General features: G+C 41.7%; 1 protein-coding gene across 7 annotated transcripts in view; it reads left to right on the top strand.

The window, feature by feature from the left end:
* The window catches only part of LOC135091517 (fibrocystin-L-like), a 136,284-nt gene that overhangs the window by 39,810 nt on the left and 74,370 nt on the right, over positions 1–22,104 (top strand). For all 7 annotated transcript variants that reach the window (XM_063989241.1, XM_063989237.1, XM_063989235.1 and 4 more), the window contains 11 exons: positions 581–677; positions 1,023–1,128; positions 1,280–1,695; positions 5,826–5,952; positions 6,069–6,124; positions 10,949–11,073; positions 11,267–11,502; positions 11,941–12,123; positions 13,175–13,523; positions 13,652–13,855; positions 14,170–14,446. In XM_063989241.1, the coding sequence (XP_063845311.1) occupies positions 581–677; positions 1,023–1,128; positions 1,280–1,695; positions 5,826–5,952; positions 6,069–6,124; positions 10,949–11,073; positions 11,267–11,502; positions 11,941–12,123; positions 13,175–13,523; positions 13,652–13,855; positions 14,170–14,446 (2,176 nt within the window). The remainder of the gene's footprint in view (positions 1–580; positions 678–1,022; positions 1,129–1,279; positions 1,696–5,825; positions 5,953–6,068; positions 6,125–10,948; positions 11,074–11,266; positions 11,503–11,940; positions 12,124–13,174; positions 13,524–13,651; positions 13,856–14,169; positions 14,447–22,104) is intronic.

Below are 22,104 nucleotides of genomic sequence, written 5' to 3' on the forward strand. Positions count from 1 at the left end.
TTGTCCTATCTATATGTTATGGGGGGAAACAGCCTTGGCATATGTATGTATGTATGTATGTATGTATGTATGTATGTATTTTTAGCTGTCTTCTTTCTTTACCCTGTCATATTTATTTAACCTATTTATCTGTTTTTTCTACCATTTTTGTTATTCTGTTATTGCCCATCTGTTAGGTTAGGTTAGTCCATTTGTTCAAGTTAGGCTAGATTTGTTCACATGTTTAAGTTAGGTTAGGCTAGTCCATTTGTTTAAGTTAGGTTAGGCTAGTCCATATGTTTAAGTTAGGTTAGGCTAGTCCATATGTTTAAGTTAGGTTAAATTGGTCCATTTGTTTAGGTTAGGTTAGTCCATTTGTTTAAGTTAGGTTAGGGTAGTCCATATGTTTAAGTTAGGTTAGGTTAGTCCATTTGTTTAAGTTAGGTTAGGCTAGTCCATATGTTTAAGTTAGGTTAGGTTAGCCCATTTGTTTAAGTTAGGTTAGGTTAGTCCATTTGTTTAAGTTAGGTTAGGTTAGTCCATTTGTTTAAGTTAGGTTATGTTAGCCCATTTGTTTAAGTTACCCATTGCTCCTTCACAGAACTCTAAAAACCAAGATCATTCGTGACTCAGCCGGAGTCCTTTGGCACAGCCCTCTTGAGACAGACTTTGTGACCACTCATAGGGACTCTCCTCATGTAAGTCCTTGCTGATTGGCAGAGAGAGAGAGAGAGAGAGAGAGAGAGAGAGAGAGAGAGAGAGAGAGAGAGAGAGAGAGAATATAGGCATGGATCACTAATGATAATGATATTTTTACTACAAGAGGGACATTGACCAAGGGCAACTAAAAGAAAAAAAAACCCCAGTGAGTGCCAGTAACCTACAGGAAAGTAAAAAAGGATCATCCAAAACTGGAGGATAAGTGTCTTCAAACCTCCCTCTTGAAAGAGTTAAAGTCACAGGAAGAGGGAAATACAGAACCAGGCAGGGAGTTCCAGATGATGAGGATAACTAATAACATGATCTTGCCTCATTGCTATCAGGTGACAGTACAAGTGAATGGTTACTTTGGTGCATGTCTTGGTGCCTGTGCCTTCACCTACGATGATGCCACCACTCCCACGCTGACTGGCGTCTCCGGCACTGCAGGTGAGCTGTCGGTCTGTCTGTCTGTCTGATTAGTCTTGTAGCTCTGCCTCTTCCCTGGCTTGCCTTCATCAGGTAAGGGCCCATGGCATTCCCTCACCCTCACCTTCACCATCTAATTTAACTCATTCCAAACTTGTATTTTTCCTGACAGGCGAGGGGCTGCAGCACACCCTCACCCTGAGTGGCACCGGCTTTAGCAGCAACACTGTGGGTGACTACCAAGTGAGTGTGGGGCAGTGGTCCTGTTCCCCCACGGCCATCAATGCCACCCAGCTCACCTGCACTGTAGCACTGTGGGGCGGCTTGCATTCAGTGGCACTCAGCATGCAGCCGGCTGGCTCGGCACTGCTCCCCTCCCCCATCATCTACATGGTGCCAGTCACCGTGGTGGCACTCAGCATCACGGAGGGCAGCACTGGTGGACAGTATCCTCTCACTGTGACTGGCACTGGCTTCCCAGACAGTGATGGGTGGGAGGCTGGCAGTGCCATTATGACTCTGGGTGGCAAGAAGTGTGTGGTTATCTCTGGTGGACCCACAGAGGTCACCTGCACAGTGCCTGCTGGTGTGAGTATAAAGTGTGTGTGTGTGTATTTACCTAGTTGTATTTACCTAGTTATGCTTTATGGGAAAAGAGCTATGCTTGTGCTGTCCCATCTCCATATCTTTTAATATCCAACTTAGCCTTAAATCCATGTATACTTTCTTCATTTACTATCTCCTCATCACGACTGTTCCATACATCAATACTTCTATATGGGAAACTATACTTTTTGACATCTCTTCTACAAGCACTCCTCTTCAGCCTCTTTCCATGTCCTCTAGTGTCCCGTGTATCCCAGACCATTAAGTTGCTCCGGTCCACCTCCTCTACTCCCTTATATGCTTTATATATCGCAATCATGTCTTCCCTTTCTCTCCTCTTTTCCAACGTTTGTAGATGTATCCTTTCCAGTCTCTCTTCATATGACAAGTCTCTGATACTTGGTACCATCTTCGTAGCTGCTCTCTGAACTCTCTCCAACTTACTTTTATCCTTTTTCTTGTATGGCGACCACACTACTGCTGCATATTCTAGTCTAGGTCTTATCAGCGACACGATCATCTTCTTGACCATCTCTTCATCCATATATGCAAAGGCCTGCCTTATTCTTCTCAACAAGTTATAGGTTACTCCTGTTATTTTGCTAATGTGTCTCTCTGGGGTCAGGTTCCCAGTCACTGTAACACCGAGATCCTTTTCCTCTTCTGCTCCACTCAACCTTACACCATTCAACACATACCGTAATTTCCTTTTACTCCTCTTGTACTTTTTCCAAATTCTATTACTTTACACTTCTTTAAATTAAATTCCATTTCCCATCTATAACTCCACTCTGTTGTCTTGTTCAGGTCTTCTTGTAACGTTCCACAGTCCTCTGCACTCTCAACTTTCTTCAGCAACTTTGCATCATCCGCAAAAAGGCTCATGTAGCTTTTCACCTTCTCCGTCATATCATTTATATAGACTGCAAACATGATTGGTGCAAGTATTGAGCCTTGGTGTACTCCACTTATGACTTCCCTCCATGATGATTTTTGATCTTTTACCACGGTTCTCATTTCTCTGTTTGTCAAGAAATTTTCCATCCATCTCAGCAAGCCCCCCCTTAGCCCACCATTATGCTTCAACTTCCTCAACAGTTTCCTGTGTGGCACTTTATCAAAGGCCGCCTTCAGGTCTAAATAAATACAATCAGCCCATCCATCTCTTTCTTGCATTATATCCACCACTCTAGAATAAAAACTCAGTAAGTTTGTAACACACGATCTCCCTCTCCTAAATCCAAATTGTTGCTTTAATATCACTTCATTTCCTTCTAGGTACTGCATCCATTTATCCTTCACCAATCTTTCACACATTTTGCACACCACACTTGTTAGAGACACAGGTCTATAGATTAAGGGCTCCTCTTTACTACCACCTTTGTAGATTGGCACTATGTTAGCTCTTTTCCATTCAATTGGGACTCTTCTTTCAATTAGGGAGCTCTCTATAATATTATGTATTACCCATGTCAACTGCTGATTGCACTCTTTTAGTATCCATCCTGACACTCCATCAGGCCCAGGGGCCTTCCTAACGTCTAGTTCCTCCATCTGTTTCTGGACATTCTCTTCAGTCACTTGGATTTCCCCCAGACCCATTTCCTCACTCATCTCACTCTGGTACACAAATGTTTTCTCTTTTGTGAATACTGATTGAAAACTCCTGTTCATTATCTCTGCCAATTCAGCTGGATCCTCACACATTTGACCATTCACCTTCAATCTGCTTATTCCTTCTCTATTTTTCATTTTGCTGTTCACATATCTGAAGAATAGTTTTGGTTTCTCTTTGCATTTGTTCATAACATCTTTCTCATAATTTTTCCTTTCTTCTCTAATAACCTTTACTTATTCATTTCTTGTGGTTGTGTAGTTTTGCCACAGCTCCTGCTTTTTTTTCCTCCGCCATCTATTCCATGCCGTTTCCCTCTCCTCCCTAGCTATTTCACATCTTCTATTATACCAGTCATTGTTATATCTTCTCTTTGTCTCTACTTTTGGTACATATCTTTTCACTCCCTCTTCATAAATATTGATGAAAGTTTCCCACTTCTTTTGCACATTACTTGCTGTGATAAGTGTACTTCAGTCCCCTTCACTAAAATATCTCCTCATTTGTTCAAAATTTTACTTATCATAATTAAATCTTTCACTTTTATAATCTTCACATCTACTCTCCTCTCTTTTTTCTTTAATACAAAACCTTATCATGACATGGTCGCTTTTTCCTAGTGGACAACTATAGTTCATGTCTTCTATAATATCTGTTTCTTTTGATAATACCAAATTGATGGCTCCTCTGCTCCTCTGTATCTAGTGTTTTCCTCAACCCACTGTGTCATAATATTGTTCATTGCCAGTTTCAGAACCTTATCTTCCCATGAGTCTTCTCCTCCTCTTGTGTTCCACTCCTCCCAATTTATCTCTTTACAATTAAAATCTCCCATTATAACAATTTTGTTGTTTTCTTTAATTTTCTTTACAAGTCATTCTTTTGTCTCACTCAGCAACTGTTCATGCTCTTGTCTATTCCAGGTCTTTGTTTTTGGTGGGACATACACCACTGTGACATATTGTATTCCTCCTCTTCCATTTATTAGTTGTAAGTTTAGGCCTTCCACCAAGCCTTCTGCTTTTTCCACACTCTCCACCCTGATACCCTTTTTAACAAGCATCATCACCCCACCTCCTCCTTTTCCACATCTGTTTCTTATCCACATATTGTACTTTCCCCCTCCTAAATTTGGTGTCTCTGAATCTCTTAGTTTAGTTTCTACCATTGCCATGATGTCTGGTTCATTTGCTTTCATAAATTCATTCACTTCATCCATCACTGAAACTAAACCATCCACATTAGTGTATGCCACTGTCCATGTCCCTCCCTCTCTTAGAGCTGTGCCTCTGCACCCTTCACTCTTCACATGTACCACTTCCTCAACCTTAGGTCCATTACTCTCCAGAAGAAAGTTCCTTTTCCTCTTGTGTTCTCTGTTCATTCCTTTCTTTTGCTTCACTTCTCAATTCATTAAGTTTCTTCCTTTCTTCCTCATTCATTTCTCTTCTAATCCAGACTTATTTAAACTCGTTACTTTTGGCTAGCTTCCACGCATTTGCCAATGTTTCTTCAGCTGTTGTTTGGGATTTTAGTTTGATTTTCAATGGTCTACTTTTTCCTTGATCATATTTACCAATCCTGTACACCTCCTCTATTTCATCTTCCAGCTTTGTATCCCCTTCGTTTATCACACTCAGTACTAATCAAGCCGTTTTTCTTTGTTCTGCTTCTCTTTTATACCAATTTTTTTATCTCACTTTCTTCCAGGCCAAAGATCATTACACTCTTCTTTTTATCTACAGTGTCTCTTACCAGGTTTTCCTTTTCCTTTATTACCTTTATAACCTCTCTTGTCAAGTGTTCTTTACTTCTCTGGTCCTTCACTACTTCTCTATAACTCACTTTTTTTCTCCAACTGTGTGTGTGTGTGTGTGTCAGTGTGTGTGTGTGTGTGTGTGTGTGTGTGTGTGTGTGTGTGTTTGTTCTTATGTAATTTTATTTTTAAAGGATTTAGTGAAACTTGTAATGTCTTATCTTTTAAAGTTAATTTGTCATATTTATCTTTAAAGCTATGAATGCTTTGTGTGTGTGTGTGTGTGTGTGTGTGTGTGTGTGTGTGTGTGTGTGTGTGTGTGTGTGTGTGTGTTTAAAGCTATGAATGGTTCCTGCACACATAAATTGGTCAGTCAGTGCCTTCCACTGGCTAATTGCTCTGTCAGGAAAACTATATTTGTATCACATACAAGCTGCATCACACATAGCTTGGGTGATTTGCACCCACAGCACAGAAAGATAACACCAACAACATACATATGTTGGTGTTACATTTTTTTTGGTGTGGCTACTTTTTGCGTATGAGACAGAGCCAAAGCTACATGTGATGCTGCTAAGTGAAAAATGTATTTTAGGATTACAAATACTATTTTCTCACATTTTCTTTCCTCTTTTGTTTGTACAATTTCTTACTGTAAGAGTGTATCATGATGGTGATGATGGTGGTAGTGGTGTTAGGTTAGGCCAGGCCATCACCTCCTGACCCTCTCCACTCTGGCAGGAGGGCACGGTGGATGTGGTGGTGGATGTGGGCGGCACAAGTGGCTCCCTCCCTTCCTCCTTCACTTATGACGTCTCACTGTCACCCACCATCATTGGCCTTTCCCTCCACACCCTCTCCCTCTTTGGTGAGTCTCTGATCCTCCTCCTGTTCCTCCTCCAGTTGTGGAAACAGTGAAGATCTAAGTCATAACAAATATTTTCTCTAATGTGTTTCTGTGTCTTATTTTCTCCTCTCTCACAGGTCAAGAGGAACTCGCCATAATAGGAACAAACTTTGGCACTTCAGGATCAGTTCATGTGAGTGTCATTCTGTCCTTCCCTCCCTCCCTCCCACCCAGTAAAAGTCAGGAAAACATAACCTATTTCCTCCATCTCAATCTCAATCTCAATATTTAATGTGTAGGGTACATATGGGGAGCTGGCTGCAAGGAGATGTCAGAGAGGGAAAAGGTTATTTGGGGTGGGGTGAGGGGAAAACTAAGTGTCCAGGGTGGGAGTTTTATGTGCATGTTCTGAAATGTGGGAGTGTTAGGTGTTTGAATGCACGTGCTGTGTTTGTGAGGGAGAGTCCGTTCCAGCTGCATGTGGTCCATGGAAGTGTGAGTGCTTGAAAGAGTCTGTGTTATCGTGGTATGTTGAATATTTGTGGTTGTGTGTGTTATGGGTACTAGCTGTGTGTGGTGTAAGTATTCATGTTTGTTGATGTCAGTTTGATGGTTTGTGAGTTTGTGCATTATTGTCATTATTGTTAGTATGTGTGCTTCTCTGTGAAGTGTGACGGTGTCCATATTTAATTGTTTAATGCGTGTTGTTATGCCAGAACTTTGTGTGTAATTGTTTTGTAATGAACCTGGCTGTAGCTATGTTGAGCTTTTCCAGCCTCTTTATATTTGTCTGTGTGTGTGGGTCCCCAAGACAGTGGCCTGAGGGACACCTGAACAGACAGGGACAGGGTCAGATGCAACACTGTCAAGAAGAACACGTTAGGTCCTGTCGGAAAGAAAAGAAGTGACCCAGTGAAGAATTGGTCCAGTGCTGCCACAATGCTGTAGTTTCAGAATCAGTCTTTTGTGGAGTACTTTGTTAAAGGCTTTGGCAAAGTCTAGCACGATAGCGTCAACTTGTTTGGCATCACGTCTGTCTGGGTGTCTTGTAATGTCATGGTGGGTAACAGTGAGTTGTGACTCGCATGATAATTTTGGTTGGAATCCATGTCGTGTGGTCTGATTATACGTATGTTGTTTGTGTCAAGATGACTCATTATGTGTCTGTCTATGATGTGTTGAAAGATGTGGGAGATGATAAAGGTGGGAGAAATGGGGCAATAATTAGAAGGGTCACTCCAGACACCTGCCTTGAAAATGGGGTGACATCAGCACAAAGCCAGCCAGAGAGAAGAGAGGATGCATGAAGAGGTTGGGTAAAGATCACTTAGAGGATGGGTGGAAGGCTGAGAGCAAGGATGGGGGCACAAGTCTTAAGGAAAAAGGGGGGGGGGAACTTTTATCAAGTCCAGGTGATCTAGTGGTGTCCAGAGTCTGTGGTGACCTCTGCATTCGGTCTGTCCTGATGTCGAGGGGAGGGAATGGGTGGGTAAGGGCTATTTGGCTTGTGTGGGGTTTTTCTGGGTGAATACAGAGTGGAACTGTGTGTTGAGTAAGTGCTCTTTGTGTTCTGGTGTGGAAGCAAGAGTGTCGTTGCAGTCTTTAAGGACAAGTACTGTACTTGATGGCTTATAAGCCATGCCTTTTTAATAAAAAAAAGTCTGAGAAAATAAGCATGCATCTTATAAGGCCAAGGTTCAGCTTTGGAGCAGTGGCCACTGGTAAGTCTGTGGCAACAGTGGCCTTTAAAACAAACCCCAAACATCTTTGCACATGTAAACAAAGTGATGACCATTTCTACACTTCAAAAACAACTTTTTTTTGGAAGATAACAATGTATAACAGGTGGTACTTACCAGTAATTCACATAAAATAACACCAGTCAGGAAGAAATTAAGTGATGACCCTCACATTGCATGTACCAAAACAAACTCATGGTGGGTCACACACCAAACCTGGTGACATGTGCAAGATTCACTGTGTTCCTTAGTGTGATGCCATTATTCCTTGAAGTGAGACACACCTTCATACAACTGAAATTGTGCCTATCTTCTAACATTATTAGCTTGCTTACATGTTCAATAAAACTCAAAGCTAATGAGAAACTATTGCTTTTTTTAGAAAATAGCTTACTATCTAACAAAACAAAAGGTTTTATAAGTGAAGAGAGCATCATACAAACTTTAGTATCCCTCTGGGCTCTGACAATGTCTTTGCCTACACCATATTTGTTCACATCTCACAGCAGGATTGGTCTATGGTAGTGTTAGTAGGTCCTAGCAAATATAGAAGTTTTTAAATGTAAAATATTGGGATCTAATAAGGATCTGAATACATAAGAGAGGCCTTCAAATTTCAGTTGAAACCCTTCAGTTCATATTCAGAGCTTATTTATCTTTTTTTTTTCTTTTTTTTTTTCAATGCCTGCCCAAAGTGAGGTGTGCCTTATAAGCCCATGCGTCTTATAAGCCGTCAAATACTGTATGTTTGTTTTGTCCTGTCTGCATGACTTGAGGAATTTGAAGAAGTGTCTGGTGTTGTTTCCAACATTATCTGTGAGATATCTACAAAGGTGTTCACGTTTGGTTTTTATGTTTTTTAGCAAGATTCTTTTGGAAAGATCTGAAGGCGGTCCATTTCCCTGGTGTGTTCTGTGATTGTTTGCATCTGTCATCTCTGTTTTCTGTGGTGTTGTTTGCATAGGTTCCTGGAGAACCAGAGGAGTGTATGTCTACATGAGGGTGTTTTCTATGGGCTGTAGTTGTTCATGGTGGTGTGTATGGTGTGTCAGGCTGTTCCAGTTTTGTGGAGGAGTCCAGAGTATGAGTCAGAAGATAGAAAATTGTCTCTGTAGAATGTTTAATTGAGTCTGTCAGCTCTAGAGTAGAGTAGGATTGACCCACATCTGTGTTTTTGTCTTGACGGTCTTGTCAACTGGAACATTGTTGTGGTCATTTAGTCCTGGAACTACCTGGGTGTTTATTATATTGTGTATGTTGTTTTTGAGAAGGTCTAATGTATGGACTGTGGTGAGAAGGCCGCTGGCACCAGAGGGGTGTGTGGTAGCCTGTGTTTTTTGTTGGCTTGAGTACTGTTTGCATGAGTGAAAATGTATTTTTGTTGTCAATTAGTGTGTTGTGTAGCTGGCACCTGTTTGTGTGGGGAATGATAGGGTTGAAGACATCAGTGTCATGGGGATTGGAGGGGGACGTAGTGGTCCAGTTAATGTCAGGGAGGTTGAAATCATGTGCAATCCAGATGTGTTTGTCTGGTGTGAGGTGTGAAAGAGCTGTGTGAAGGTTGTGTGAGTATTCTGTGTTGGAAGATGGAGGTCTGTTGAAAGCTACAAGTAGAACCCCATGGCCTCTCTGCACAAGACTTTCTTCCTTCTCTCACCCCAATTTTGTCCACCTCTGTAATGCAAAAGTTAACCTGTATTCTCAATCATACATCCCTTTCTCTGGTAAACTCTGGAACTCCCTGCCTGGTTCTGTATTTCCTCCTTCCTATAACTTGAACTCTTTCAAGAGGGAGGTTTCAAGACATTCATCCTTCAATTTTTGACAACCACTTTTGACTATGCTTGGGGACCAGCACCTCAGTGGGACTTTCTTATAAATTTATTGCCCTTGGCTGGTTTCCTTCCTACATAAAAAAAAGTGAATTACAGTTAGAAATTTTTATGACTGTCTTGCTAAATGGTGGAGGAAAGACTTCTGCAGAATCAGTGTTGGGTGTTAAGCATGTTTTGGTACCTACAGTGAAGTCTGGGTCATTTGTGTGTAGGGCAGGAGAGGCACTGGGAGAGGTTGCTGGGGGAGTTGGGGAGTGGGGGAAGGTTTAGGTGAAGGGGATGTAAGAGAGGTGGGGGTAGTCATGATGTGCAGGAAATGCCAAAAGCAATGGGAAATGGCCCTGGTTGACAGATTGATGGACTGGTGTTACAAGGGTGTTTAGGTGATGTGGAGCTTGAATGTCTTGTTGTGTGGTGGGATGTGTGGCAAGGTGTTGGTGGTTGTGAGGGTGAGTGTGGCTGGTTCATGGAAGGAAAATGTATATGAGATTTGTTAGTACTGTGTGTGCATAGTAGGTCAAAGGAGCTAGAGGTTGGAATAGGAGGTAGTGAGAAGGAAGATGTAGAGACATTAGGAGAGCCACATCTGCTGCAGATACACACGATACTATTGTTAATTGATCCGTGGTTTACTTGTGCAAACGATCCGATGCAGCCGACATGACACCACACAGCATGCTTGGACCAGTTACAGCAGATATCACATTGGATGCCCCTTTGCCTCACTCAGCTGCTTTGGCACAAACTGTCTTGAATGTGTGTTTGTATTGTTGTGGTGTGTTTTGGAGCAGTGTGAAGCATCTTGGCTAAGTGTGATGTTGGTGCTTGTGGATGATTTGGATGTGTGGTGTGGGGATGTAACTGTTCATGTCTGCACATGGCATATTAGTGTGTGTAGTGTAAGTGCCAAGAGTATTCCTGTTAATATGCTGAAGGCAAGGTGTAGCAGTATGTAGCATCTGTACTGGTGTGTTCTTACCTTCTATGAGAGTGTGCTTGTGTGGTGTTTTCTTGTTGTTGGCCAAAGCAACATTGCTGTTGCTGGTCATGGTGACTGGAACAACTGTTTCTGACATTTGTGTGCTGCCTTGCTAGGAACTTTTTTTTATTCTAAGAAAGTGATAAGACTTATTGAATTAATAAAAAAAAAGTAAAAAAGAGGCCAGAAAGATTTTAAAAATTAAATTGTGTGTCAAAGAAATGTATTGAACATTTGAACATTTATCTGAGGAGAAGGCAGGGCTGGGGAGGCGCCAGGCGCCGGGGAACAGGAACAAGGGTAGGGAGCCGAGGTGGAAATGTCCATTCATCTCAGAGCCAACAACCAAATTCCCTAGTACTGATATAAAGTCACTACTTCCCCCTCTGACCTTCCTAGTAACCCTGACCTGACCTATCACTTTCCCAATACCCCTGACCTGACCTATGACCTCATGCCGCCAGATCGGATCAGAGCTGTGTTATACGACTCATTGGAGTAACATCAGCGTGAGCTGTCTTACCCCGGCACTGTCGGCTGGCACTCATACCCTGGTACTCTCCGCTGATGGTTTTGGTGCTGCTGCCAGGTGGGTGTTTCTCTCTCTCTCTCTCTCTCTCTCTCTCTCTCTCTCTCTCTCTCTCTCTCTCTCTCTCTCTCTCTCTCTCTCTCTCTCTCTCTCTCTCTCTCTCTCTCTCTCTCTCTCTCTCTCTCTCTCTCTCTCTCTCTCTCTCTCTCTCTCTCTCTCTCTCTGATAATAGAGTGACTTGATGTTGTGGCAGGGAAGTGGAGTACGTACTGCAGGTGACCTCGGCCTCAGCTACCCAGGGTTCAGTGAAGGGTGGCACGCTGGTCAGGCTGGGTGGCACAGGCTTCGGCTCGGATTGTTCCCGCCTCAGGGTGAAGCTGGGCCAGGTGTATGAGTGTGAGGTGCTGCAGTGCTCCAATGAGGCCCTCACCTGCATCACCAGGCCCATCATCACCAACCACAGGATTGTGAATGTTGGCACCAGCTCTGGTGAGGCGCTGATTCATACTCACATACACACACACACACACACACACACACACACACACACACACACACACACACACACACACACACACACACACACACACACACACACACACACACACACACACACACACATGATGATGAAGAATTCCTGTTAAAGTATCACTAGAGTCACATAAACACCCTTGAAAACTCCAATAACATCCTGTACAGTCAGTTAAACTATCTCTATCCTTGTTAAACTGCCCATAAAATCCTGAAAGTGCCTCTGAAAACCTGCAGTAACTTCCACCAGAACCTGTTAAAAGCAGTCAAGATAAGATGCTGAAACACTGATGAACACAGATGAAGCCTTTATCAAGCACCTCTCACTCACCAAACCTAGTCATCTTAGTACCATTTGTGGACTTCAAGCAACCCCATTACCTTCAATTTTCACAGAGACTGTATCGTGGTACCCTCGTGTGCTGGAGGTAGTGGAGGGAGACTCAGTAACCTGGCAGTGGAGTAAGGTGTCTGAGAACTCACAGCTGCAGTACGGAGTGTGTGAGGTGGCCAGCCCTGTGGATAACTGCAAGGACGCTGATGATTCTGGCTTCTTCTCAGGGACACAGACTGCTTCAGGTAAGGATAGAGAGACTGGGATGAGGCGAGGGGGAAATTGAGACAGGAAAGCACAGAAGTGAAGTGAGAGAAATGAAGGGATAGAAGGATAGTGACAAGGAGAGAAAGAGAGAGATTGGAGAGTGTAAACAGGAAGGAAAGGAAAGAGGATGGATTGAAAAGAAAAAAGGAAGAGAGAGAAGGATGGAAGTGGAGGAAGAGCGGAGAAAAATGAAAAGAAATAGGCAGGAGGAGAAATATGAGTAGTTTTTTTTTTTTTATGTAGGAAGGACACTGGCCAAGGGCAACAAAAATCCAATAAAAAAATATGCCCACTTAAATACCAGTCTCATAAAAGGGTCAAAGCAGTAGTAAAAAATTGATGAATAAGTGTCTTGAAACCTCCCTCTTGAAGGAATTCAAGTCATAGGAAGGTGGAAATACAGAAGCAGGCAGGGAGTTTCAGAGTTTACCAGAGAAAGGGATGAATGATTGAGAATACTGGTTAACTCTTGCATTAGAGAGGTGGACAGAATAGGGGTGAGAGAAAGAAGAAAGTCTTGTGCAGCGAGGCTGCAGGAGGAGGGGAGGCATGCAGTTAGCAAGATCAGAAGAGCAGTTAGCATAAAAATAACGATAGAAGATAACAAGAGATGCAACATTGCAGCGGTGAGAGGCTGAAGACAGTCAATTAGAGGAGATGAGTTGATGAGACAAAAAGCTTTTGATTCCACCCTGTCTAGAAGAGCAGTATGAGTGGAACCCACCCAGACATGTGAAGCATACTCCATACATGGATGGATAAGGCCCTTGTACAGAGTTAGCAGCTGGGGGGGTGAGAAAAACTACTACTAATACTGCCACCACTACTACTACTACTACTGTTAATACTACCACCATGACCACCACTATTACTATTACTACTACTGCTACTGCTGCTGCTGCAGCTACTACTTCTACTACTACTACCACCAGTACTACTACTACTACTACTACTACTACTACTACTACTACTACTACTACTACTACTACTACTACTACTACTACTATTACTACTATTGCTTTCCCACAGGCTCTTTCACAGTGGCCTTCCCCCAGCAAGGCATCCACTATTATGCTGGCCCCACCCTGCCTGGTGGTGTGGTGATGCGGGGCCAAGTCAACGTGGTACGGCCACCTCATCAGGCCCTCAGGATGGCCGTACTGCTGGGTGACAAGGAAGCCACCTACCAGGTTGCTGGGAGTCAGGTCGTCAACATGAGTGGCTGTGACCCCATCCTGGAGATGCCTCTGGATGGGTGTGACCTCCCTGACCTGACCACACCAGAAAATGGATACCTGTACTTCCATTTCCACACCTGTCACACACCTTTGGTCTTTGCCCTGGCCTCCTCTACCACCCACACTGTGAAGGGCCTGAGGTGAGGGCAGGCTGACGCAGGCCAGGGTCCCTCTTGCATTAGTAATGGTAATGGTAGTAATGATAGCAGCATCAGTAGCAGTAATAATGGTTCCCCACGCTGAGTGTCTCCTGTTTTCTTTGACACAGCGGCCTGCAGGTGGTGGGCGGCGACTCTCTCACCATCACTGGATCAGGCTTTGGTGACCTGGCCTGCCAGGTAGAGGTCAGTGTTGGTAAAGCATCCTGTAGTGTGACCTCTGCTTCAGACACCTCTGTGACCTGCGATCTGGACGACCTGGACAACCTGAGGTCAGGTGCATACCTGCCCATCACTGTCAAGGCAATCAACAGGTGAGTGCAGCTAACATACAGACAGACAGATAGACAGACAGGTCAGCACAGATGAGAGAAGCTGGATGTTTGAGATGATATGAGAAAAAAAAAGGAACATGCTTCAATGACAAAGAAATACAGCTTTGTACCACAGCAGCATCACCACACCACACAGCACCACCACACCTCACCACACTATCATACACCACATTACTGCACTACACCACCAGAGCATCACCACACAATGCCATGGCATTGCCATGCCACCACAGCATCACTGCACCTCACCACACCACCACACCTCACCACGCCTCACCACACCTCACCTGCAGGGGCATAGCAGTGACAGACATCGCAGGGTACAGCAGTGAGGGCCATGTGGTGGTGGTGCCGCAGGTGTCCTCCCTCAGTCCCCTGGAAGGCTCCCTGGGTGGCAGCACCCTGCTCACCATCAGTGGAAGTGGTCTGCAGGGTCTGGTTGCCTCTCCTGTGGTGCTGGTGGGGGGCCAGACCTGTGTGGTGCAGAATGTCTCCTCCACCACAGTCACCTGCCTCACTCCACCCTCCACCTCTGCCACCGTGGCCACCTTCACTCTGACTGTGGCCGGAGTAAGTGTTGTGTGTGTGTGTGTGTGTGTGTGTTTTTTTTTATTATGTAGGATGGACACTAGCCAAGGGCAACACAAACCCAATAAAAAAAAATGCCCACTGAAATGTCAGTCCCATAAAAGGGTCAAAGCAGTAGTCAAAAACTGATGAATAAGTGCCTTGAAACCTCCCTCTTGAAGGAATTCAATTCATAGGAAGGTGGAAATATAGAAGCAGGCAGGGAGTTCCAGAGTTTACCAGAGAAAGGGATGAATGATTGAGAATACTGGTTAACTCTTGTGTTAGAGAGGTGGACAGAATATGGGTGAGAGAAAGAAGAAAGTCTTGTGCAGCGAGACCGCGGGAGGAGGGGAGGCATGCAGTTTGCAAGATCAGAAGAGCAGTTAGCATGAAAATAGTGGTAGAAGACAGCTAGAGATGCAACATTGTGGTGGTAAGAGAGAGGCAGAAGACAGTCAGTTAGAGGAGAGGAGTTGATGAGATGAAAAGCTTTTGATTCCACCCTATCTAGAAGAGCAGTATGAGTGGAACCCCCCCAGACATGTGAAGCATACTCCATACATGGACGGATAAGGCCCTTGTACAGAGTTAGCAGCTGGGGTGGTGAGAAAAACTGGCGGAGACGTCTCAGAACGCCTAACTTCATAGAAGCTGTTTTAACTAGAGATGAGATGTGAAGTTTCCAGTTCAGATTATAAGTGAAGGACAGACCGAGGATGTTCAATGTAAAAGATGGGGACAGTTGAATGTCATTGAAGAAGAGGGGGATAGTTGTCTGGAAGGTTGTGTCGAGTTGATAGATGGAGGAATTGAGTTTTGAAGGCATTGAACAATACCAAGTTTGCTCTGCCCCAATGAGAAATTTTAGAAAGATCAGAAGTCAAGCGTTCTGTGGCTTCCCTGCGTGAAATGTTTACCTCCTGAAGGGTTGGACGTCTATGAAAAGACGTGGAAAAGTGCAGGGTGGTATCATCAGCGGAGTGGATAGGACAAGAAGTTTGGTTTAGATCATTAATGAATAATAAGAAGAGAGTGGGTGACAGGACAGAACCCTGAGAAACACCACTGTTAATAGATTTAGGAGAAGAACAGTGACCATCTACCACAGCAGCAATAGAACAGTCAGAAAGGAAACTTGAGATGAAGTTACAGAGAGAAGGATAGAAGCTGTAGGAGGGTAGTTTGGAAATCAAAGCTTTGTGCCAGACTCTATCAAAAGCTTTTGATATGTCCAAGGCAACAGGAAAAGTTTCACCAAAATCTCTAAAAGAGGATGACCAAGACTCAGTAAGGAAAGCCAGAAGATCACCAGTAGAGCGGTCTTGACGGAACCCATACTGGCGATCAGATAGAAGGTTGTGAAGCGATAGATGTTTAAGAATCTTCCTGTTGAGGATAGATTCAAAAACTTTATATAGGCAGGAAATTAAAGCAATAGGACGGTAGTTTGAGGGATTCGAATGGTCACCCTTTTTAGGAACAGGTTGAATGTAGGCAAACTTCCAGCAAGAAGGAAAGGTAGATGTTGACAGACAGAGCTGAAAGAGTTTGACTAGGCAAGGATGCAAGCATGGAGGCACAGTTTCGGAGAATAATAGGAGGGACCCCATCAGGTCCATAAGCTTTCCGAGGGTTTAGATCAGCAAGGGCATGGAAAACATCATTGCGAAGAATTTTAATAGGTAGCATGAAGTAGTTAGAGGGTGGAGGAGAGGGAGGAACAAGCCCAGAATCATTCAAGGTAGAGTTTTTAGCAAAGGTTTGAGCAAAGAGTTCAGCTTTAGAAATAGATGTGATAGCAGTGGTGCCATCTGGTTGAAATAAAGGAGGGAAAGAAGAAGAAGCAAAGTTATTGGAGATATTTTTGGCTAGATGCCAGACATCACGAGGGGAGTTAGATCTTGAAAGGTTTTGACACTTTCTGTTAATGAAGGAGTTTTTGGCTAGTTGGAGAACAGACTTTGATTTAAGTCTGTTTGGGTATCCCATGATTACTGCCACTGAAAAGTAGAACAGTAAAAAATAACACATACAAGTATACAGTATGCAAAACACATAGAAAGTACAAGAACATTTCACAAAAACCTGAGAAAAACAAATGCATAACACATCTTCTTTCCCTTTTGTTAACTTTGGAGTGCTGATGGCCTGTAATAGCTGCTTGCCTGCCTTCACCACAAAATGTTGTATTGCACTACGTAATGAAAGTTAAATAATAGTAGCTTAAATAGTGTAAAACAATAAATATATGACTACTCATATGTAAACAGCACACCAAGCAGCTTTGAAGGATGTGTTTTTATTGGCACTGGGACCTTTAAAAGTTAAATATCTCATACATCTGGCACACCATTTCATTCTAGGAGCAGCATGTACTACTGCCTGAAAATGTGGAAATCCCAAAATGATAAATTTGAGAGCAGAATACTATCTGAATCAAGGATACTGAAGGGCCTTGGTGCACTGATGGGTGTGTGGAGTTCCAGCCAAGGTTGCATGTGTGTGCATATTTTACCTAGTTGTAATTTCCAGGGCCTGAGGTATGCTTGTGTGGTCCTGTCTCCATATCTACACTTGTGCAGTTGTTCCTTAAAGTTGTACACACTTGTTTCCAGTACTACTTCCTCACTGAGCTTGTTCCATACTTCTGGATTTCTTTGTTGGAAACTGTTTCTTTATGTTATTCAAGCATCTTTCTTTTTTTATTTTTTTGCTGTGGCCTCGTGTGTATCTGGTATTTTCTACTTCTCTTAGCAGCAGTTTCTCATTATCAATTTCTTCCATTCTATTCCACAATTTATATATAGTTATTAAGTCTTCCTGTTCTCTTCTTTGTTCCAATGTGGCAGATTCATCTTCATTAACTTGTCTTCATACGTTAATTCTTCCAGTTCTGGAACCATCTTTGTTGCCATCCTTTGTATTCTTTCTATTTCTTTGACATGTTTCATCTTGTGGGAAGACCACACTGATTCAGCATATTCCAGCTTTGGTCAAATCATAGTGGTAATTATCTTTCTCTTCATACCTTTATCCATGTAGTGGAATGCTGTTCCAATATTTCTCATCATTCTATATGTATCTCTGAATATCTTCTGTATGTGCATCTCCGATTATTGACTGTCCTGTATATTCACTCCCAGATCTTTCTCTTCTTGTACTTTTATTATTTCTACATTTCCCATTTTCTAGATCCATTTTGGTCTCTTTTCACTCTTTCCCATTTACATTACACGACATTTTTTCATATTAAACTCCATCTCACATTTCTTGCTCCAGTTCCAGATTTTATTCAAATCCTCTTGTAGATTTTCAGTCTTTCATATGTCTTTGTAATTTTGCATCATCTGCAAACAAATTTGTGTAACTCATTACTCCTTTGACATATCACTGGTGTAGATAAGGAAAAGTATTGGTGCCAGCACTGATCCTTGTGGTACTCCAATATCTAACTTTTCTCCATTTTGACTTTTACATCCTTTACTGCCATTCTCATTTCTCTTCCCTTTAAGTAGCTTTCCATCCAGTTTATTATTTTTTCATTTAATTCTCCATTTTCTAGCTTCCATAGTAGCCTGTTGTGGGGAGCTTTGTCAAAAGCTTTTTTTTTTTTTTTTTTAGATCTAAATGCACACAGTCTACTCATCCATCCCTCTCCTGCATTATATCAGTCACTCTTGAATAGAAGCTGATCAGATTTATTACACATGATTGTTTTTGTCTAAAGCCATACTGTTTTTCTGATATTATATCATGTTCTCTAGAAGTTTTGTCCACTGCTTCTGCATCACTTTTTCACAGATCTTGCATACTATGCTGGTCATTGATACTGGTCTGTAGTTTAATGGCTCTTCTTTTTTTCCACATTGATAAATTGGCACTATACCTGTTCTCTTCCATTCCTTAGGCACTTCCAATTGATACTGAGCATTTTATTATGTCATATACTGGTTCAATTAACTGTTTCCTGTTAAAATGAAACCTGATACTCCATCTGGTCCTGTTGCTTTTCTCTCTTCCAGTTCCTCAACCATTTAATAAACTTCTTTGATTACTGTAATTTCCCACATTTGTTCTTTTGTGTTCTCATCTTGTGGTTCTTTAAATTCTGATTCTTTTGTGAAAACTTGGTGGAACTTTTTGTTTAGCAATTCACTCATGTCTTTTGGGTCTTCATATGTTTCATGTCCATCCTTCAACCGTTCTAGTTTTTCTTTGAGTTTAATTTTTCCATTTATGAATCTAGAATAGTTTTGGTTCGTCCTTGCACTTCTCAAGTGCATCTTTTACATATCCTTTTTCTTCCCCTCTCCTTATTTACACATATTCATTTCTTGCTATCTTAAAGTCTTTATTTTTTTATTTCCACTTCTTTTTGTTGTTATCCATGCTTCATCTCTTTTCTCTTTGCTCTTGCACATCTTGCGTTAACTACACCAGTTTTCCTTTTTCTTTAGGTTTGTATAGTGGGACATATTTATTCACTCCTGCCTCATATAGTCTCATATTGCCTTGCATATAATTTGCTCTCTTCAGCTTTCTCCTGTCCGTTGCTTCATAGAATCTCGTAAGATATTTACGTTAGCTTTTCCATAGTTTCTCCTGTTTTGTTTGTAGAATTCATCCTCTGCACTGACATCACTGTCAGTCTCTATTTCTATCATTATATGGTCACTTTTTTCCATGGGGCACATGTATCTTATTTCTTTAGTTAGGTCAATTTCTTTTGTTAATATTAGGTCAAGTCTTGTTGGTTCATCATCTCTTCTATATCTTGTATTTTTGGTCACCCATTACATCATTGTGTTTTCCATAGTCAGCATCAGAAATCTTTCTCACCATGCAGTCTTGTTTCCTCATGCCTTGAATGTTTCCCAATTTATTTCTTTGCAATTGAAGTCACCAACCAATAATTCTGTTTTATTACTTTTGATTAATTTACTCAAATGCTGAGAGATATCTTCTATTATTTTCTCACAGCCTTCCTTGCTCCAAGAATTTGTTTTGGGTGGTACGTGGGTTGTTATTACCATCAGTATTTCTCCATGATTATCTTCCAAGTTAACAGTCACTATTTCTGCTTTTCCTTCCCCATATTTCACTATTTTTGTCTTCACCTCATTTCTTGTCATTATCATTACACCTCCCTCTCCTTTGCCAATCCTGTCTCTTCTCCACATATTGTAGTTGTTGTTAATAATAGTCTGATTTTCTTGTAGCTTTATTTCCGTTAAACATGCCATCTTCAGATTCTTTTTCTTTTAAATAGTCTTATAATTCCAGTGTCCTGTGTAACAGTCCGTCTGTGTTGGTGTACATCACATTCAGTCCTTCATTTTTGCAATTTTTTTTCTTGTACTTTAATTTATTCCTTTTCCTTTATGTACCATTTCTTCACTCTGTCTCCAAAAACTCTCCAAAACTCTAAAAAAGTTTAGTCTTTTCTTCTGTTCTTGATTAATTTTTCTCTTTAGCCTCTTTGTGTGTGTGTGCGTGTGTGTGTGTGACATGCAGGAAAGAGCTTTGCTTGTGCTATCCTGTCTCCATATCTATTTTTATCTAACTTTGTCTTAAATTTATTTATTGTATTTGTATCAATGACTTCTTTGTCCAAATCATTCCAGACCTCCACAGTTCTGTGTGGGAAGCTATTTTTCTTAACATCTCTTCTACAAGCATCTTTTTTGAGTTTTCTGCCATGTACCCTTGAGCCTCTTGTATCCCACATCACCAAATCCTTCCTATCCAAGTTTTCCATTTCAGTCATCATTCTGAATAGTATGATCCGATCACCTCTCTCTCTTCTCTGTTCTAATGTTATAAGACACAATTTAGACAGTCTTTCTTCATACATTAGAACCTCCAAACTTGGAGGTGACTGTTGCTACTCTTCCTATTTTCTTATAGATTTCTTGGCATTAGGTGACCATACCACAGCTACATACTCCAATCCTGGGTGTATCATGGTCACAATAATTTTTTTTATAATTTCCTCATCCATATGTGAAAATGCTGTCCTTATGTTTTTCAGTGTTAATAGGTTTCACCTCTTACCTTGTTCATGTGTTTCTGGTGACAGCTTGTCAGTAATAATTACACCAAGGTCTCTTTCTTCTGTTCTTTTATTGTGTGTGTGTGTGTGTGTGTGTGTGTGTGTGTGTGCTTGTGTGTGTGTGTGTGTGTGTGTGTGTGTGTGTGTGTGTGTGTGTGTGTGTGTGTAGGGTCTGTTTTCTTTCTTATCCTGAGGTGCTGAAAGAAGGCCTTGGTGCACAGATGGATGTGTGGAGGTGCAGCCAAGACTGTGTGTGTGTATTTACCTAGTTGTGAAATACAGGACAAGAGGCACACTAGGCTCATGTTCCATCTCCATACTGACTTTTATCCAGATTTTCTTTAAATTTATGGACTGTCTTGGCACACACAGTCTCATCAATAAATGAATTCCACATTGCTATGCTCCTGTGGGGAAAGCTATGTTTCTTGATGTCTCTTCTGCAAACACTCCTTATCAATTTCCTTCCATGTCCTCTGGTATCTCTCTTATCAGGTATCACAAGATTATCCCTGTCCAATTTTTTTCATCCCTTCCAATATTCTGTATAGTGCTATCAAATCACCTCTTTCCCTCCTTTTTTGTAGTGTAGTTGGGGCCAATCTCATAAACTTCTCTTCATAACTATGCCCTCTTAGGCTTGTAGGGATTTTAGTTGCAGCTCTCTGAATTCTTTCTAGTTTCCTGATATCCTTCATCAAACTTGGTGAGCACACTAATGCTGCATACTCCAGTCCTGGATGTGTCAATGTTGTTTACAATTTTTTTTTTATCATATCATCTTCATTGTCGGTGAATGCCATCTTCATGTTTCTCAGCAGATTGCATGCTTATCCAGTGATCTTGTTTACATGCTTTACAAATGACACTTTATTAGAAATGATTGCTCCCAGATCTTTTTCTCTGATCATATAGTAATTTTCTCATATCCCAAATAGTAGGTGCCTTCTGTTTTTCTCGCACTTTTTCCAAACTTCACCACACTACATTTCTTGGCATTAAACTCCATGTTCCATCTCAACAACCATTCATTTATCTTAATTAGGTCTTGATTCAGAGCTTTGCAGTCTTTTTCATTTGTTACTTTTTTTTCTCATAATCTTAGCATCATCAGCAAAGAGACTCATGTGGCTTGTCATTCCTTCCATCATGTCATTTACATATATTGCAGGTATAATTGGTGCTAGTACTGATCCTTGCAGAACTCCACTTATTACTGGTTTCCACTTTGACTTATTGCCTCTGATTACTGTCCTCATTTCTCTCTCCGTCAAGAAGTTGGTCATGCATTTTAATAACGATCCTCCCAATCTTCCTATATTTTTCAGTTATCCATATTAGCCTTCTGTATGGTACTTTGTATAATGCGTTTTGCAGGTCTAAGTACATGCAGTCAGTCCATCCATCTCTCTCTTGCACTATGTCCATTATTCTTGTGTAGAAGCTTATCAAATTTGTTACACAAGATCTTCCTTCTCTGAATCCAAATTGTCTGTCTGTTATCACATTGTTGTCTTCCAGGCATTTCACCCATCTGTTCTTGATGATCTTTTTGCAGATCTTTGGTACCACACTTGTCAGCAATACTGGTCTATTGTTAAATGAG

This window comes from Scylla paramamosain, chromosome 37 (assembly GCF_035594125.1).
Source record: "Scylla paramamosain isolate STU-SP2022 chromosome 37, ASM3559412v1, whole genome shotgun sequence".
NCBI lineage: Eukaryota > Metazoa > Arthropoda > Malacostraca > Decapoda > Portunidae > Scylla > Scylla paramamosain.